The following is a 15,553-nucleotide window of genomic DNA, read 5'->3' on the forward strand; positions in this document are numbered from 1 at the left end:
TCGGTCATGACATTTTATATCATTTACTTATTGTTATCCGTACAAGTATTGATTTAGTTTCTTTCTTATTTGTTCTTAGTTTATTTTCATTTATACCTTAATCTCGGAACAAACCAAATTCATTATATTAATAAATTAAAATGTCATACTTGATCGATGCTGGTCTCTATACCTACTTTTGGGCCACTCTGTATATTTATTGTCGTGCTTTCTCTCTAAATTTTGCATTTTGTATCTGATCTACCTTTTTTTCTGTTTGTTTCTTCTTGACTAATCATTGTAAATTTTTGGGATTTTGAAATTGCATATTTCAGTTACGATATCAATATACACACTACTTTTGCCCTTCTTTTTACTGTTTTTCTGGGTCACTGTTTTGTTTATGTACTTGTTTTATTTTCCTGATATGTGGTTTGTTGTAATATTGGTTCAACAATATTACTCATTGTAAAGTTGCCTCTTTTGTAGTCTTAGAAAAAAACTGTCACTGAGGATGGATGGCGTGACACTTTTGTGCTTCGCTTTACAACTTCCAGAGTGTAGTATCAAGTGAGAGAGCGTTGGCCATCTTTAAATTTTTTATTTCACCTTGAAGATCTTTGATATTCATTAACAGCACTTTCACTAGTTCATCCTTTGTATCACAATTTACACAGCTGTCTATATTTGGGAAAGTACAATGTTTTTGTCTTCGCACTTTGTAGTTAGGAGCATTTGTATATTGTACTTTTGATTTGCTTTGGGCTATTCTATGTATTTGTGTTGAAGTTTTGCTTAGCATTTTTGTATCCAACACCGACACAATGTTGTATTACTTGCTATCTAATAAGATTACAAACACCTGATTTTACCTTAATGAAAAAATAAAAGGTTTTTATACAAAACACACACAAAACACATCTGAACATCTACACCAAACAGCTTAAACTAGCAACTGCTTAAGGCGCACCAACAGTCCGCCAAGTAACTGGGGTCTATCAGCGCATTTGCTCTATTTTTCTGATCTCTTTATTATATGAGTATGATTTATTTTAAGATTCACTGAGACCGTGAACAGCATGTACCAGTCTGCTGCAGTTTACTTGTCAGAGACTTATTTACACAATTTGGTATAGTCTAAGAGTTTACTATAATATTGACAGAGAACATCAGAAGTAGTGAAAGAAGTGTTTATCAGGTAAATTCATTGATATAAACAAATACATTATAAATTTATCAATTACTTTTAAAATAATATGAACAAAGAAAAGCATTAGTGTTTTAAATACAATTCCATTGAATAAGTGTCTGTTTATCATTTTCTAACGGATGTTCCATGTAAATGCTTAACTATTGGTTAGAAACTACTCACTCACCAACTGTGGAATTTCATTCAAATCCGTAGGAAGCCTTCTTAAATGGAGATCAGTTATAATTTTGCTCTTTTCCATCGCCGATTTCATAGGGTAAACCAGTTCAAGAAGGATTATCCCTAGACTATACATATCACTCTGAAAGAAATAGTACAAGCGTTCATAATCGAGAATTAATGCTAACCTTCAACAGTGATGAATGTGCAGCAAAATTCACTTAGTACAGATCATAAAATCATCCCACACTTCTCTTATCAGACAGGTATTTCATTTATTTCCTTCTCAGGCATAAAACCATAACAACATTAAAGGCAAAACTAATGGGGTTATGTGTTTCTTACTGGCTGTTCTTAACGTCATTATTGGAAGTAAGGCTCAAACGAAAAATAGCAGTAAAATTTTGCTTGAGAAACTGAAAGGGACGATGAATCGATAAATATCATAAATAAATTTAAACAAGAAAGAAATCCAGGTTAAAGACTTAGTCTTGTTAAAGTCAAGATGTAGAGACCAGTAACTAGCAGTTCCCGTTCCACCATATTGAAGACAAATCTGAAACGAGTATTTCTTCCACTAACAAAGGATGTTCAACTTTCAAATTTTTTCACTCTGAGCTATTCTGAATAGTTTTCCAGATTACTCCAGAGCAAATTAACTGTTAGGTCGCTCTTCTGTCAAGAATGATCAAAAAATATATAGACAGTAACAAGTTTTGGCGATTCAACGTAAGTAATTATGAGAAGCTGATCTTCCTTCATCACCTTGATATAGGAAACCAGTGGTTTTGGTTAGATTTGAAACAACTGAGTCTCAAATTTGACACCTAAACCACGTAAATTATGTATTGGATTTTACGAATTCTGTTCTGGGAGATGTGATATGTGCACTCGATGGGGTTTCACATAACGACAAGCTAAAGTGAACACACGGTGTTCTTTACTATTGCTACGAACCAAAAGAGAACCAAACGGGAGTCCTACAATTTGACAAAGCCTCTATAAGAAGTCATGTATGAAGGATTTGGATAATTCTTTCATATGCGGCTAATAGATTAGATCATACGCAACCTCATCTTTATCTATTTGGTTTCATGATGCACTTCTTGCAAACAGCTGTTTAATTTTCTAATTTATAAGAAGAATGATATGACAAAGGTTTTTTTTTTTTTTTTTTTTTTTAAAGCTTGATGAGAATTTATATTATACATGAAATTTCAAAGGATGTGCACAGACTCTAACAGATTGTTCGTAACAGAATAGTCTTCGATTTTAAACACATAGCAGAAGATAAAGAATGTACCATGAAATATTATGAACTTACAATTTCTCCATTACGGCCATTTCCTTGATAGATGTAAAGGAAAAAGATGATCAAAGATGTAAAGAAACACGCAAACTTATACGAAATGTATGTTTTACTTTCTGATTTACAATAGAAACAAATCGCTAGGAAGCTTATTTATTACCGAATTAATGATATTTTTTGTAAACAAAAGTTAGTACAAAAGAATCTTCATCACATGAATAAAAATCATAAACAAAATTGAAAAGAAGATAGAAATAAAAACTTTAAAAAAACAATATGGACAGACTTAAAGAAAGAAGTATTAAATGACCGGAAATAATAAAAGTGCTAAAAAGCAGAAAATAATTATAATAATATAAAGCTTACAAACAAATAATAATTCATTACTATTATCCATAAAAAAATTTGGAATCTTGCCAAGTCAAAGAAATTAATTCCTAATATAAAATCAGTTCGATGGTAATTTTATGAGGCATTAATATGTTTGCCTTCGCAGGACTTTTAAAAAAATACAGACAATAATAATACATTATATGATGCTTTCAAGCGCTTCATTATTATTATTATTATTATTATTAGCTTTTTAGCGCTTGTATTATTTTCTATCTTTTAGTGCTTGCTTTAAGTCCATTAATATTTATAGAAGTTTATATTTTCTGCTTTTTATTTTTATTTTCTTCCTTTCATTTTTTTTTCTTCATAAATGTTCCACCTTTTCGTTAGTCCAGTACTCTAGATAGATACATAAACTAAAGGTAGGTCACAAACGTCCTACAAAATGAATCTTTCTACAAAACATAAATGCGTAATAACGTCAAACCACCTCAAGAATTTTAACTATTATTCCACTTACATATTTTTGTAATTCTTGAATATTATTTGTACTTCCGAATTTTCGACTCTCCTCTAGAGTCTAGATCACGGAGAATAAAAGCAGGAAGAAGAAAAATATAAAAATCAAGGAATAAAATGGAACAGAGTTGCCAAGGAAAGAGCAGTACTGAAATTCACTTTATCGGGTTCAACGATCACACATCAAATGATGATGATATAAACTGCAATATGACGAAATCGACTTGTGCACTCTTTTCTTTCTTTTCTTTTCTTCTTTAGTGAAAGTTTGCCAGTTCGTGCTGTTTGTGCTGTTGTTATGCCAATGTTATGCGAATTTTGTAGCTACTGTTTCCAATTCATCATTTAACCATCGCTCGTCGTTTTATTATTATTATTATTATTATTATTAAACAATAAATATATTTTCAAATACGAGTTTCTCTACTTCATTTATGGTTCCCAATAAAAGTTTTGAATTTTCTACCTTGTGTTGAGTTTCTCTTAGGTGTTCCAACAAACCTTATACTGGGTTTTCCGCTTTTAAATCCCTAATATTCTCCTTGACACGAACCTTCAGATTTCTTTTGGTTTTGTCTATGTAACTCTCATGGCAACTGCATTTTATTTCGTAAATACCCGATTTTTCATTGGGTTACATGTAATAACTCTGAAATAGGGTAATGTTCTTTTCTAAGGCTTTGTGAGGTTTCAAAGTTGTACGGAAATGGTATTGCTTATAGATCTTATTCAATGCAGTTGTCAATCTGGGAAAAATAGGCAATCCTACCCATTTTTTATCTTTTGTGTCGGTTTCAGATCTATCGGAAAGTAAATCTCTTTTAACGTAGTTATACCAATTAATTAATAATGTGACTGGATACCCATTTATACTACCTGGCTACAATAAATGGTCAGTCTCTATTTGTAAATCTGTTTTAGAGAGCTAAGTCGAAGTTTTTCCCAAACATTTGCTCTGGTATATGCAGAATAAGTACATTTATAATGTATGTACTGTGTACCAGCTGTAGGCTTGTGGTGGACACTAGTAATGAACTATTATTATGTTTTTATCTTGAGATCTAAATGAATAAGTCTACTTTACTTTTTTTTCTCAACTGTAGATCTCAAACTACTACTATGCAAACAAACTCGAGGTCGCTACTCATCCTGATTATCAAAATTATAGATTTTTTTAATTACGTATTATGCTCGGTAAATCTGTTGACTAGTTGCTACGCTGAGAAGTATGTAATCTACAAATGGAGACACAAATGAATAAAGTCAATGAGCTTTGAAATTTTAATTAATCTTAAAAGCACAATAAACAAGTTATATGAAGAATGAAATTTGTATTTTTATATCGTAAGCTCAAAGTTCAGCCGCTGAGAATGAACGGGTGGCAGCAAAAATTATGGGACAGAATTCCTGATTTTTCCCAGTTTTCAGATTTTTTCAAAGAAATTACATAACACTTACTTAATATAAATTCCCTGAAACTTGAATCTGTAACTTTAGTCACATGATGAAAGTTTCGCCACATACGAAATGAAAAAGGGACGTTCATCGAAAAAGAGTGGATGTATGTACATAAAATTGGCTGCGTTAGATTAAATATATATATCTTTAGAAAAAATCAGTAGTAGTATGTAATTCATTTCACTTGTCCAAATGCTTTACTTCCTTATCAATAGTGCGCATATCTTCTACTATAGCCTTCTTTTAACTTCAAATTTATTCCAAATTACTTTTACTTTCTTGTCCTCAGTTTCTTTTTGTTTCTTTTCTTCTTTCTCTTGTCACTGATTTGTTGCTTCTGCAAAACGAGTACAAGAATTTCGTGCATAGCGGATCATGGATTTCATTATGGATAGTTTTTAAAGAACACCCGAAGAAGCTACTGAATCATACACAAGTCTGACTGCTACTACAGTTTGTTCTTTTTAAAGATCTACTACACATTAGACATTGATTGAAAAATCCTCTTTCTAGATTTCAATTTTCATGTGTGAGAAAATCAAAACCATTTTAACTTCTTAAAATCATTTTACTCTCGAGTATCCAAATTTTTAAGCCAAAATCATCCGAACACTACAATTCTAATATACTGACTCGTAATTTTTTTTACAATTTGGATTCGAACAAAACTCTTTGAACCCTATCTGCTCCATTGGCATTTAACAATCATTTTCAATTAGTTCTGCTAAAAGAGTCTTTACGCGATTCATTCTAACATCAGACCCTGCAGAAACATTAACATCCAAACAAGAAAGAGCTCTAGTCAATTTATAATTTAAAGCTGACTTCTCCCGAAGATTAAGAACAAACTTTTGTGGACACTTCCTGCAATTTCGGCGAAAATTCAAAATATCCATGTTGGTTATTGATTGACAATGTCTTAAAGCCACCATGTGTAACAAAACCAATGTCAACTTTTTTTTACAAGAATATTTTCTTTATTTTACACATGAATTCGTATACATGAACTCGAAGAGCTAAAAACTTGTGATTTTACTAACAATTTTTGTATCACACTTTTTTATCACGTTCGATAAAGTGTTGTAAAGAAAGGGACTGAGGAGAAAGTCTGCCTGTTATTCAGTAAGGAAAGCAAGTGTTTTAAAAAGTATAATTTTAGGAATAAGCATTATATCTTCTTCTAACATACGTGAAACTATTTTACAGCTCGTCATCATTATCATAGGTATTCTGCCCTTTTTGGCAGGTCACTTGCCGCAGCTGAGAAGCTTCCACGCTTCCATGCTCCACGGTCTTCCGCTAACCTTTTCCTCTTTACGTATGATCTTTCTGTTTTCATATCGTCCATCAATTGTAGCCTCCTTCGCTCTCTCCCTCTCTTTCCTGCCACCATACCCTCTAGCACGTCCTTCATTATACAATTTCTTCCCAGCCAATGTCCCAACCAGTCCCCCTTCCTCTTCTCAATAATATCTAAAAGTGTTCTTTTCTTCCTCACCATTTCTAACACCCTCTCATTCGTTTTTCGCTCGATCCAATTAATTCTTTCCATTCTTCTCTATATGCACATTTCGAAGGATTCCAGTCGTTTTTCGTCACTTTTACGTAAGTCCATGTTTCCGCAACATACAGTACAGCACTACACACGAAGCATTTCATAAGTCGTTTTCTCAACTCTTTCTTCAAGGTCCCAAAATAAGGGTGATTCTTTTAAAACTCACGGATTTCATTTGGGTCTAGAATTTCTAACTGAAGTCCGATTTTCATGCTGTTTATGGCAAATCATCAAGGAAGGATGGGAGATTTGTGGGACTATGTTTACTGGTTTAAATTCATCCGGGGTAATATCGATTACGCCTCAAGAAAAACAGCAAATTTTCTCCAGTGTACCTTACAATTGGAATGAAGTGCAGTGTGGTGTGGAGATTTGAGTTTTCTTCGTTAGATAGCACCTTGCCAAGGTCAATAAGAAACAGGAAACTGGACCGGCTGTATTGGGAATTGTGCTGTACAATGAATTGTGCTGTATAATTCTGTGCTACTGTGTGAGTATAATCAGCGCAGTGAAAATAGTGTACCTTTGGAATAACATAAGTTTATTGTTAAAACTTTGGAGAACGGAATCTGTTGTTGCTATGGAAAAGGCATTCAGAAACAAATGTGCCTCACATTCTTCCCCAGACAGGAACATAATGTGGTCGCTAGTGAATAAATTGGGAGAAACAGGATCGGTTCTGAGTGAGACAGGGAAGCATCGGATTCCGCAGGCGAGTGTTGTGAAATATGTCACTTTTCGATTCCTTAGGTCACCCAAGAAATCTCTCCGTCGTTTGTGGCAAGAAACCGGCTATAGCTATTCAAAATGTGATTTATGGGCGTTAACGCTAACACTTAATTTTTATTATCAACACTTAATTACTTTTCTGCAGTTTCGCTTAAAAAATCCAAAACCTCATTCTTATTGTAAGGTACACTGGCGAAAATTTGCTGTTTTTCTTAAAGCGTCATCGATAAATCTCCATCCTTCCTTGATCATTCGCTATAAATAGCATACAAATCGGACTTCAGTTAGAAATTCTAGAGCCAAATGAAATCCGTGAGTTTTTAAAAAATTCACCCTGTAGACGTTTCTTCCTCCTAAAGGCTTCTTTCGTCATTCCTATCCTTGCTTTTATTTCACGTTTGCACTTCATGTCTACGAATACTACCCAGATATCGAAAACAATTCACTTGTTCTATTTTCTCCCCTCCCACTTTTATATTTAACACAGACCACTTCGTTCCAATCACCATGGTTTTTGTCTTTCTAACATTTATTTTGAACCCATATTCCTCAAAGCCCTTTCTCAAGTTTTCTATCATCCTATTGATTTTCCTTCGAGATTCTGTAATATGCGTCATATCGTCTGCAAATCTTATACATCTAATCATTCTACCTCGTACCGAAATGCCGTCTTCATCATGTAGGCTCTTTTTCACTATCTCTTCTAGATATATATTAAATAATATAGGCGAGAGACAGCATCCCTGTCGAACTCCTCTTCAAACTGCACTCTCCTCTGTCATTTCCTCCCTTATTCTACTGTTCGTTGGTTCATATATAAGTTTCTTATATGTCTTCGATCTTTCCATTCCAACCCAACCTTCTTTAAAACTTCCAACAACAATATCCAATTTACGCCGTCAAAAGCCTTTCCTAGATCAATAAATACCACATACACCTCTTTTCCTTTTCTGTGAACCTTTCACCGATTACTCTTAATAATCTAATTCCATCTCTTGTGTTCTTACCTGTCCTGAACCAAAACTATTCCTCCACAACTTTTTCATTTGTTCTTCCATATAACCTTCTCTTCAGTATTCGGAGCAGAATTTTAGCTACATGAGATATGAGACTAATAGTTCTATAATTCTCACATCCTTTTGGGTTTGATTTCTTAGCCATTGGTATCATGGTCGTCTTCAGAAAGTCTTTTGGCCACTCTCCTGTTTCATATATTTCATTGCAGAGTCGGAACAATTCTTTCTTGCCCTTGTCTCCTATATTTTCAATGAATTCGATTGGTACATTATTTATCCCGGTTGCCTTTCCATTCCTAATCTCGGACACAGTCTTTTAAAACTCATCCCGAAGAATCCTAAGCCCTTTATCTTCCTCGCGTATTTTTTTTCTACTTCATCATTTAGGCTACATGGTCTATCCCTACTCGCATATAAGTCTTCAACATACTCTTTTCACTTTCCTATGACTTTACTTCTCTCGCTGACTACCTTCCCATTCTTATTTTCTACTGCCATCGTAATATCCCCTTGTTTCCTCTGAAATTCCATAGATTTCACTTCCTTGTACATTTCCTCATATTTACCAATTCTTTCTAATTCTTCTATGTCCTCGCATTTTCTTTTGTAGAACTCTTAGTTCGAAGAACTCGCAATTTCATTATCTTTCCTGACACGCTGAATATACAACAGAATATAAGGATAAACACACTAGGTAACACTACTATCTTCAAGCCAACATAGAACAAAACATCACTGGAAAATTTTCTGACCCTCTATACCAGTGTACTCGGCACGGCGTGCTGGAACATGCTTAAAGAGTCATGCAAAGCTTTTAGAATTCAATGATTCTCTAGTTCGTTACCTCAATTGAAAATTTAAATGCTCCACGCAAAGTAAGTTACGCACACCTTTATATATCAAGTATTATAGGATCATTTGGCGATGCCTTGATATCTGACTTGAAGTACGTTGAAATATAAAGCTTATATTAGAGCCATCTATTGAAATTTGAGTGATACTTTTTAAGTTGAAGGGTAAAAGCGTCTCTTTGAAAGCAATTAAAATGTCAGAAGATGTAGATTCCCTAAAAATACCCATATCAAATAATGCGTGTACACTTGTTATTTTACGGAACCACAGAATCGCACATTTATATCTCCTTCAATAACTTAATTCACTTCTATAGTATGGTGATAACTCATAAATTACTGTATATGTTTATTTTGTCACGTTAAAGTTGCATTTTCCCAACAATCTCACTGCCTGGGAACATACGTAATACTCTTACGTCTTTAGCAGCAGTGAGCCTTGATGTATGTCATTACATTTTGAATTCACCACAATAATTTTGTTTTTATAATACTAGGTATTATTTTTTATTACGAATCGCTATGAACTACTTTGTTTCGTTCTCGAACTCGTACTTATTTGCATCGTAGAATCCACATTTGTACACGTAACGATATCCTTAAGTTTTGTACAAATAAGGTACAAATAGGATGATCCTACTTATTTAGCAAACAGGTATTCCCTGACTTTTCCAGGTCAGAATTTACAAATTCCGAGGCCTATATATAAAGTAAAAAACCAACTAGGAGGCGAATCCAAAAAGGGACCATATTTTTTTTTATACGGAGTTGGCAATACTGACGAAGTTAAGCATGCCCTGGTATACTGTGCTTGTAACAGAGATAGAATTGTCCGAGTGGAGTTGCGTACGTGCGAGTAGCAGTAAGGTGAAATGGCTATCGTAATACAAAATCCCGCCAAACGTAAAGTGAGATCTGCCACATCAATCTGCCAAAGGATAGAATGCAGCTGATATTCATCGGGAATTGTGTGCCTTACGGACCGACAGTAATGAGTGAAGGGAAGGTCAGGCAGCGGTATAGAGAGTTTTGCGAAGTGCGTTCAATTCTTCATAACAATGTGCGTAAGGAAAGCCCAGTGTTGAGACGGACGATCTGGTGCAACGCATTAACGACAAAGTGTGACCCAATCGCCGATTCACAATAACTTACGAACTCGGCGAAGATTTTCCAGAAGTGTCTGCAAAAATACTACATCGAATTGTTACTGACAAGCTGGATAATGATGCACTGTGTACAAAATGGGTACCAAAAATGCTGCCGGTCTGAAAGAGCAAACAATGACAACTGCACGTGGTATTTTGGCCCACTGAAAAGGATGACCTCATTTCATACATAGTGACGGGGAATGAAACCTGGATATCGTACGCCACTGGGGAGTTGAAGAAGTAGCAATACAACAGATGCCCCTTTTTTTTTTTTTTTTTTTTTTTTTTTTAGCGAAGAAATTCGAACAAACACCATCAGTTCACAAAATCATGGCAACCGCGTTTTGGAACCAAAAGGGTGTGATTCCTGTGGAATTCTTGGAACAAGGACGAAAATGCGAATCTGACTTCCCTCAAGAGCTGCCACTGGTCCGAAGTTAAACCTGCACAAGGAAACTTGACTTCACCATGTACAATTCCTTCATTTAAACTTTTAAACTTGTTTTGCGAATGCGGCAACAATAGTCCTTCGCTGAAAAGAAAAATGCCTCCTGTTTTCTTACGGCTCTAAACAGTGGCGTATTTAGGGGGTGGCTTCCGGGCTTAAGCCCCCCCCGAAATCTTACTTAGTATAGTAAATTAAATGAAATATCTTGCAGAATTTTCACATTTCCAGGCAAAGCCCCCCCCCCCGAAAGTTAGCAAAGCCCCTCCCGAAACAAATCGTAAATACGCCACTGGCTCTAAACCTGGAAGTTACCGATTCGATACAGGCGGCATTTAAAAAAAAAAAAAAAAAAAAATCAGCACAGGCGCCCGTATCTGATTGCCTCCAAAAGTTATTTAGAAACCAGTGTTTCTGCTACCCTGTACACTAAAGATGAAAGATAAATGGAAGTGAATGATTATGAAAGGAATGGGAGACCCCCAAACAAACCCACGGTCATGATGTTTTCTAGCACAGTGACATGACCTAGGATTGAATCAGGGACCGATCGCACCAGAGATGACAGTGCCAAATTTAAACTTGGGATTTCTACAACATTCTTCAGGAGGGTTTTGAATTTTGTTCCTGCCCCCAAGATAAAACCTTTGTTGAAGGGTAAAAATAAAAAAAAAATTACGATGTTCTCAAACATGGCTTTAACGATTTTGTTTATATTTCATATATCAATGTTCAATCAACAACCAAATAATATGATTGGTATAAGTCGTTTCTCTGCAAGAAATCTAGAAGGGATTCTTCTCTCTCAGACCACCCAGACCAAGTTTTTTTCTTCGAACAGTGTCATATATATATATATATGTGTGTGTGTGTGTGTGTGTGTGTTACATAAATATTTCAGTAATACCTGAAACACGACATTATTTAATTTAAGAAGTACAAAGTTAAGTACACCGGTCTGACCTTTTATTATTACTGTGCTTTGTTAAATACTATACTGTGCTTCTTTCCGCTCGAGGTCACGAGTGCGGCCTGTAAACAACGCAAGTGATATGGCAGTTGGCTGCCAACCAAGTTTGGATCCGTAAGCACGGATAATATACCGAAGAAAATTGTTTAGCATTTCTGTTTCCTCCGGGTTTTTCTTTCTTCCGATTGTATTTTAAATTACACGAATTATTTCTTTGTCATTCCATTCTATTTACTATTGCCAACAGTGACTACTAGTACTTACATACTCCACATAGGGAGAAAATACACTCTCCTCCACGGTCCGGGTGCAAAGGAAGATTTCTAACTTGTCAAGCTACAACACCATGAAGGCCCAACGTATACTAGTAGATTAACAATCTTGTCAACACAAGACTAGTCATCCTGAACAGAACAATATATGAACGCGAGCATTTATGCCGAAAAGGCACATAAGTTGTAAATTATATTAATACGGTATGTTGAATAATTATTTTGTTAAATTCCTATTGATATAGAAAAATCCATAGCAAACATACGTAACTGACAGTTAATTACTTCAACAACTTTTAAACGAACTGTGTGCTACAAAAACTGCCTACTTTCTCACTATCAGACTACGATCTGCAGTTATTTACATTATACATTGCGCTTTTTAACTTTAAATGTTAAACTAGCATTTCACTACGTAGCGTGCTAAATACAATTTTAAAAAAAGTTCACATTGAATTACTGAAAACAATTTTCCACTATAACAGTATAACAAACGTCAACTAGAACACTGGTTACTACTCTACAAATCACCAGTTGCTGATAACTACTATTTCATGCTCATACATTCAGTTTATCTCAGGTACTTACCATTACTTGGAGAGAAATTGAATAACCTATTCTCTACATTAAAAATATCATCATTAAAAGTCTGAAAAAAGAAAACGAACATACTTCTCTTATAACACTATACTTTTATGGTTATTCACTGTGCAACAATAAAGTAAGAAAAGTAACAAAAAATCGATAAATAAATAAGAAATTTTTTTGAGAAATATAAAATAACAAATAATTTGTTTACAACGAAACAGCGTACATAATCTATTATTTTCAACTTCTATTACACTAATTAACTAAGTTTTACCATTTGGCTAAAAATAGACGGAAGTAAGCCAATTGTATGTGCTATTGACGAATATAGATATGACAATGTACTATCATCCTTCATTTCATAATAAATACAAAAATTCATTTAACTGACATTTTTATTTGTTTATTTCTATTTTCTTTTTTCAAATGAAAAGCACGTGTTTCATATAATTGCCTATGTCTACTACCAGAATTATTGTATTTCAGTGAATTACATTTTCAAATTCTATGAAACTTATTTTAAAATTAATATTTCTCTAAATAATAAAAACAAATAGATTAAATTAATGTAAGCCCATATGAAAATGTGACAAATTCCAGGCAATGTTCTGTGCATGTACAGGTACATGTGACTTTAACAGATACTATACAGGCGCCTGTAGCTGCAAAAAGCATGTTAGTTTCCCACTGACAGGTGAATCTACCTGTGGCCATAAACATGTGATACATGTGTAGATGGCGTTCAATGTCAGAAGTTTTCAAACATGCAATGAAAAGTATCTGTACATATCAAGGAGACATGTAATGTACATACACCAAGGGACATACAAACGCAATAGGTATGTTCAAAAACATGATTCAAATTGATGGCATGTGCCTGTAATCTATCAGTCACATCCATGGGAAATGTTAGTTTTCCTCTTATGCCCATGTACTTAACATGCACATGTAAAACACATGCAAAGTACCTGCAGAACGATAGAAAAAATGCAATGTAAATTACATGTTTACATGCGTAAGTTAGGAGTGAAAAACATGGAATGTACAATATCTGTACATATAAATGAAAACAGGTAAGGAACATGCATCCACGGAAAATGAATGTCACAGGTGCATGTATTGTACCTAGCAGACGTAGATAAAGCATACATGTACAGGGAATATAAGACAAGTAAATCACTATGTATCGGAAACTGCATGCCACATGCATGGGAAATGCAAGATTTCCCCCGTATGCCCAGGTACTTACCATGTACATGTAAAACACCTGGAAAGTACATGCAGATGGATAAAAGGATACGATAATATGTACACTAGCATGCAAAAGTCAGAAATTAAAAACATGCAATATACAGCACCTGTACAAATAAACGTAAACTTGTAAGAAGCATGCACTTGACATAAATTATTTCGTGATCTTCGACCCTAAGTTACAAATCCGGATAGGGGAGGGGGACGTAACTGGCACGGCAGTGATCAGGCCCTGTGTTGTAAAGTAGCCTACCATTCCTGTATTCACCTGGTGTAACTGGGGAACTGCAGCCAGGGCGTCCGCACGCTAGAATCGATACTAGAACCTTCTGAATGCCTAGCTAACATTCTACCAATGAGAAATACCTCTTCAGTTACATACATGCAGGTTTAAGATTTATGATAGTAACAAGTGAGTTTCATTTCAAAGTGTGAAACTCATGTAGACTTCCAAAATATGCAAATTCAATATTCACATCGGAAATCGTGTACGCTTTTCGATTTCAATAGATGGATAAGGTCAGAGATGAGACTTACTGTTGGAACAATAAATTGATATTAAAAGGTCATGTACAGCTATCTGTTACCATTTTTGCTCTATAGATTTATATCGAAACCAGAAGTAGCAAACTTTTACAATTTCCGGTGTTTATAGATACGTTTGGAGATAGTATATTTTCTTCAGATGTTGAATCAATTTCCGAAAACAAATCTGTCGCTGTAATTAATTTGATTTCTACACCTTCGGTTGAATACAGGATGAAGAGAAGAAAACAAACCTATTTTTTTGGATGCTGATTCCCGTAAATTTCACCATTGATCTCATCGACCCCGAGAACTATGGATGTGACACCAGGAGCGTCATTTCAGATTTGGTTTGGCAGGGAAGGGGGGGGGGGGGCAAGACCCCTTGATATAACTAAAATTTCGCGTTTTTTGCTGACTTACTACTATTCTATTGATAAAATCTATGTAACTCAATAGTTCCTCCCTGCCGCCCCTGTGTGACACTAATATCGGTCATTTTAGACTTTTTACGTCTTGCTAAATCGCTGGTCCCCTAGTTCGAATTTGAAAAAGAAAAGAAAAGCTTTCTTGGTCTCGGGCCTGGACCAAGGTACTCGTGGCCAAAATTTGATTACTTTTGGTCTATACGTCTGGCACCCAGGCAAAACACACACACACACACATACATACATACATACATACATACATATATATATATATATATATATATATATATATATATATATATATATATATATATATACAGGGTTATTACAAATGATTCATCAGGTTTTAAAGTCTTATAACTTCACATATTTAATGTCCACCTATTTGTACTAATAACCAATCGAAAGAGCATACTATAAAGTTTTGTTTATGTCATTGCAGGTTCCGTTATGACTCACCAGGTGGCAGGGTGATAACAGTTTGCAAAATGGCGAATAATTAACAGAACACATGTTTCTTGCATGTTACTATACATGTTTTACATCTGCTACATACAAGCAGCAGATGTTTTCCACACCCATAACATGCATGTGGCATGTACCTGTCACATGTACAATTTTTATAAATTCTCCACCTGTAACATGCATGTCACCTGTATGATTTTTCCATGTTCTCCACCTGTTACATGCAAGCAGCGGATGTTTTCCCCGCAACATGCATGTCATATGTATGGTTTTTACATGTATATATATACATTACATGCGGTTCTTACATCTGATATGCATATTTCGCAAGTACTTTTCACAT

The 15,553-nt window shown here is 34.7% G+C and overlaps 1 protein-coding gene across 5 annotated transcripts in view; it reads right to left on the minus strand.

The window, feature by feature from the left end:
* The window catches only part of LOC145662718 (eukaryotic translation initiation factor 2-alpha kinase 1-like), a 242,736-nt gene that overhangs the window by 54,010 nt on the left and 173,173 nt on the right, over positions 1 to 15,553 (minus strand). For 4 of the 5 annotated variants that reach the window (XM_081728576.1, XM_081728575.1, XM_081728573.1 and 1 more), the window contains one exon: positions 1,356 to 1,490. In XM_081728576.1, coding sequence (XP_081584702.1) covers positions 1,356 to 1,490 — 135 coding nt within the window. Of the gene's footprint in view, positions 1 to 1,352; positions 1,491 to 12,541; positions 12,603 to 15,553 lie in introns of those variants that run through there. The other variant, XM_081728577.1, reaches the window with a different exon arrangement.

This window comes from Thermobia domestica, chromosome 10, assembly GCF_964235325.1.
Source record: "Thermobia domestica chromosome 10, izTheDome1.hap1.1, whole genome shotgun sequence".
NCBI classification, from domain to species: domain Eukaryota; kingdom Metazoa; phylum Arthropoda; class Insecta; order Zygentoma; family Lepismatidae; genus Thermobia; species Thermobia domestica.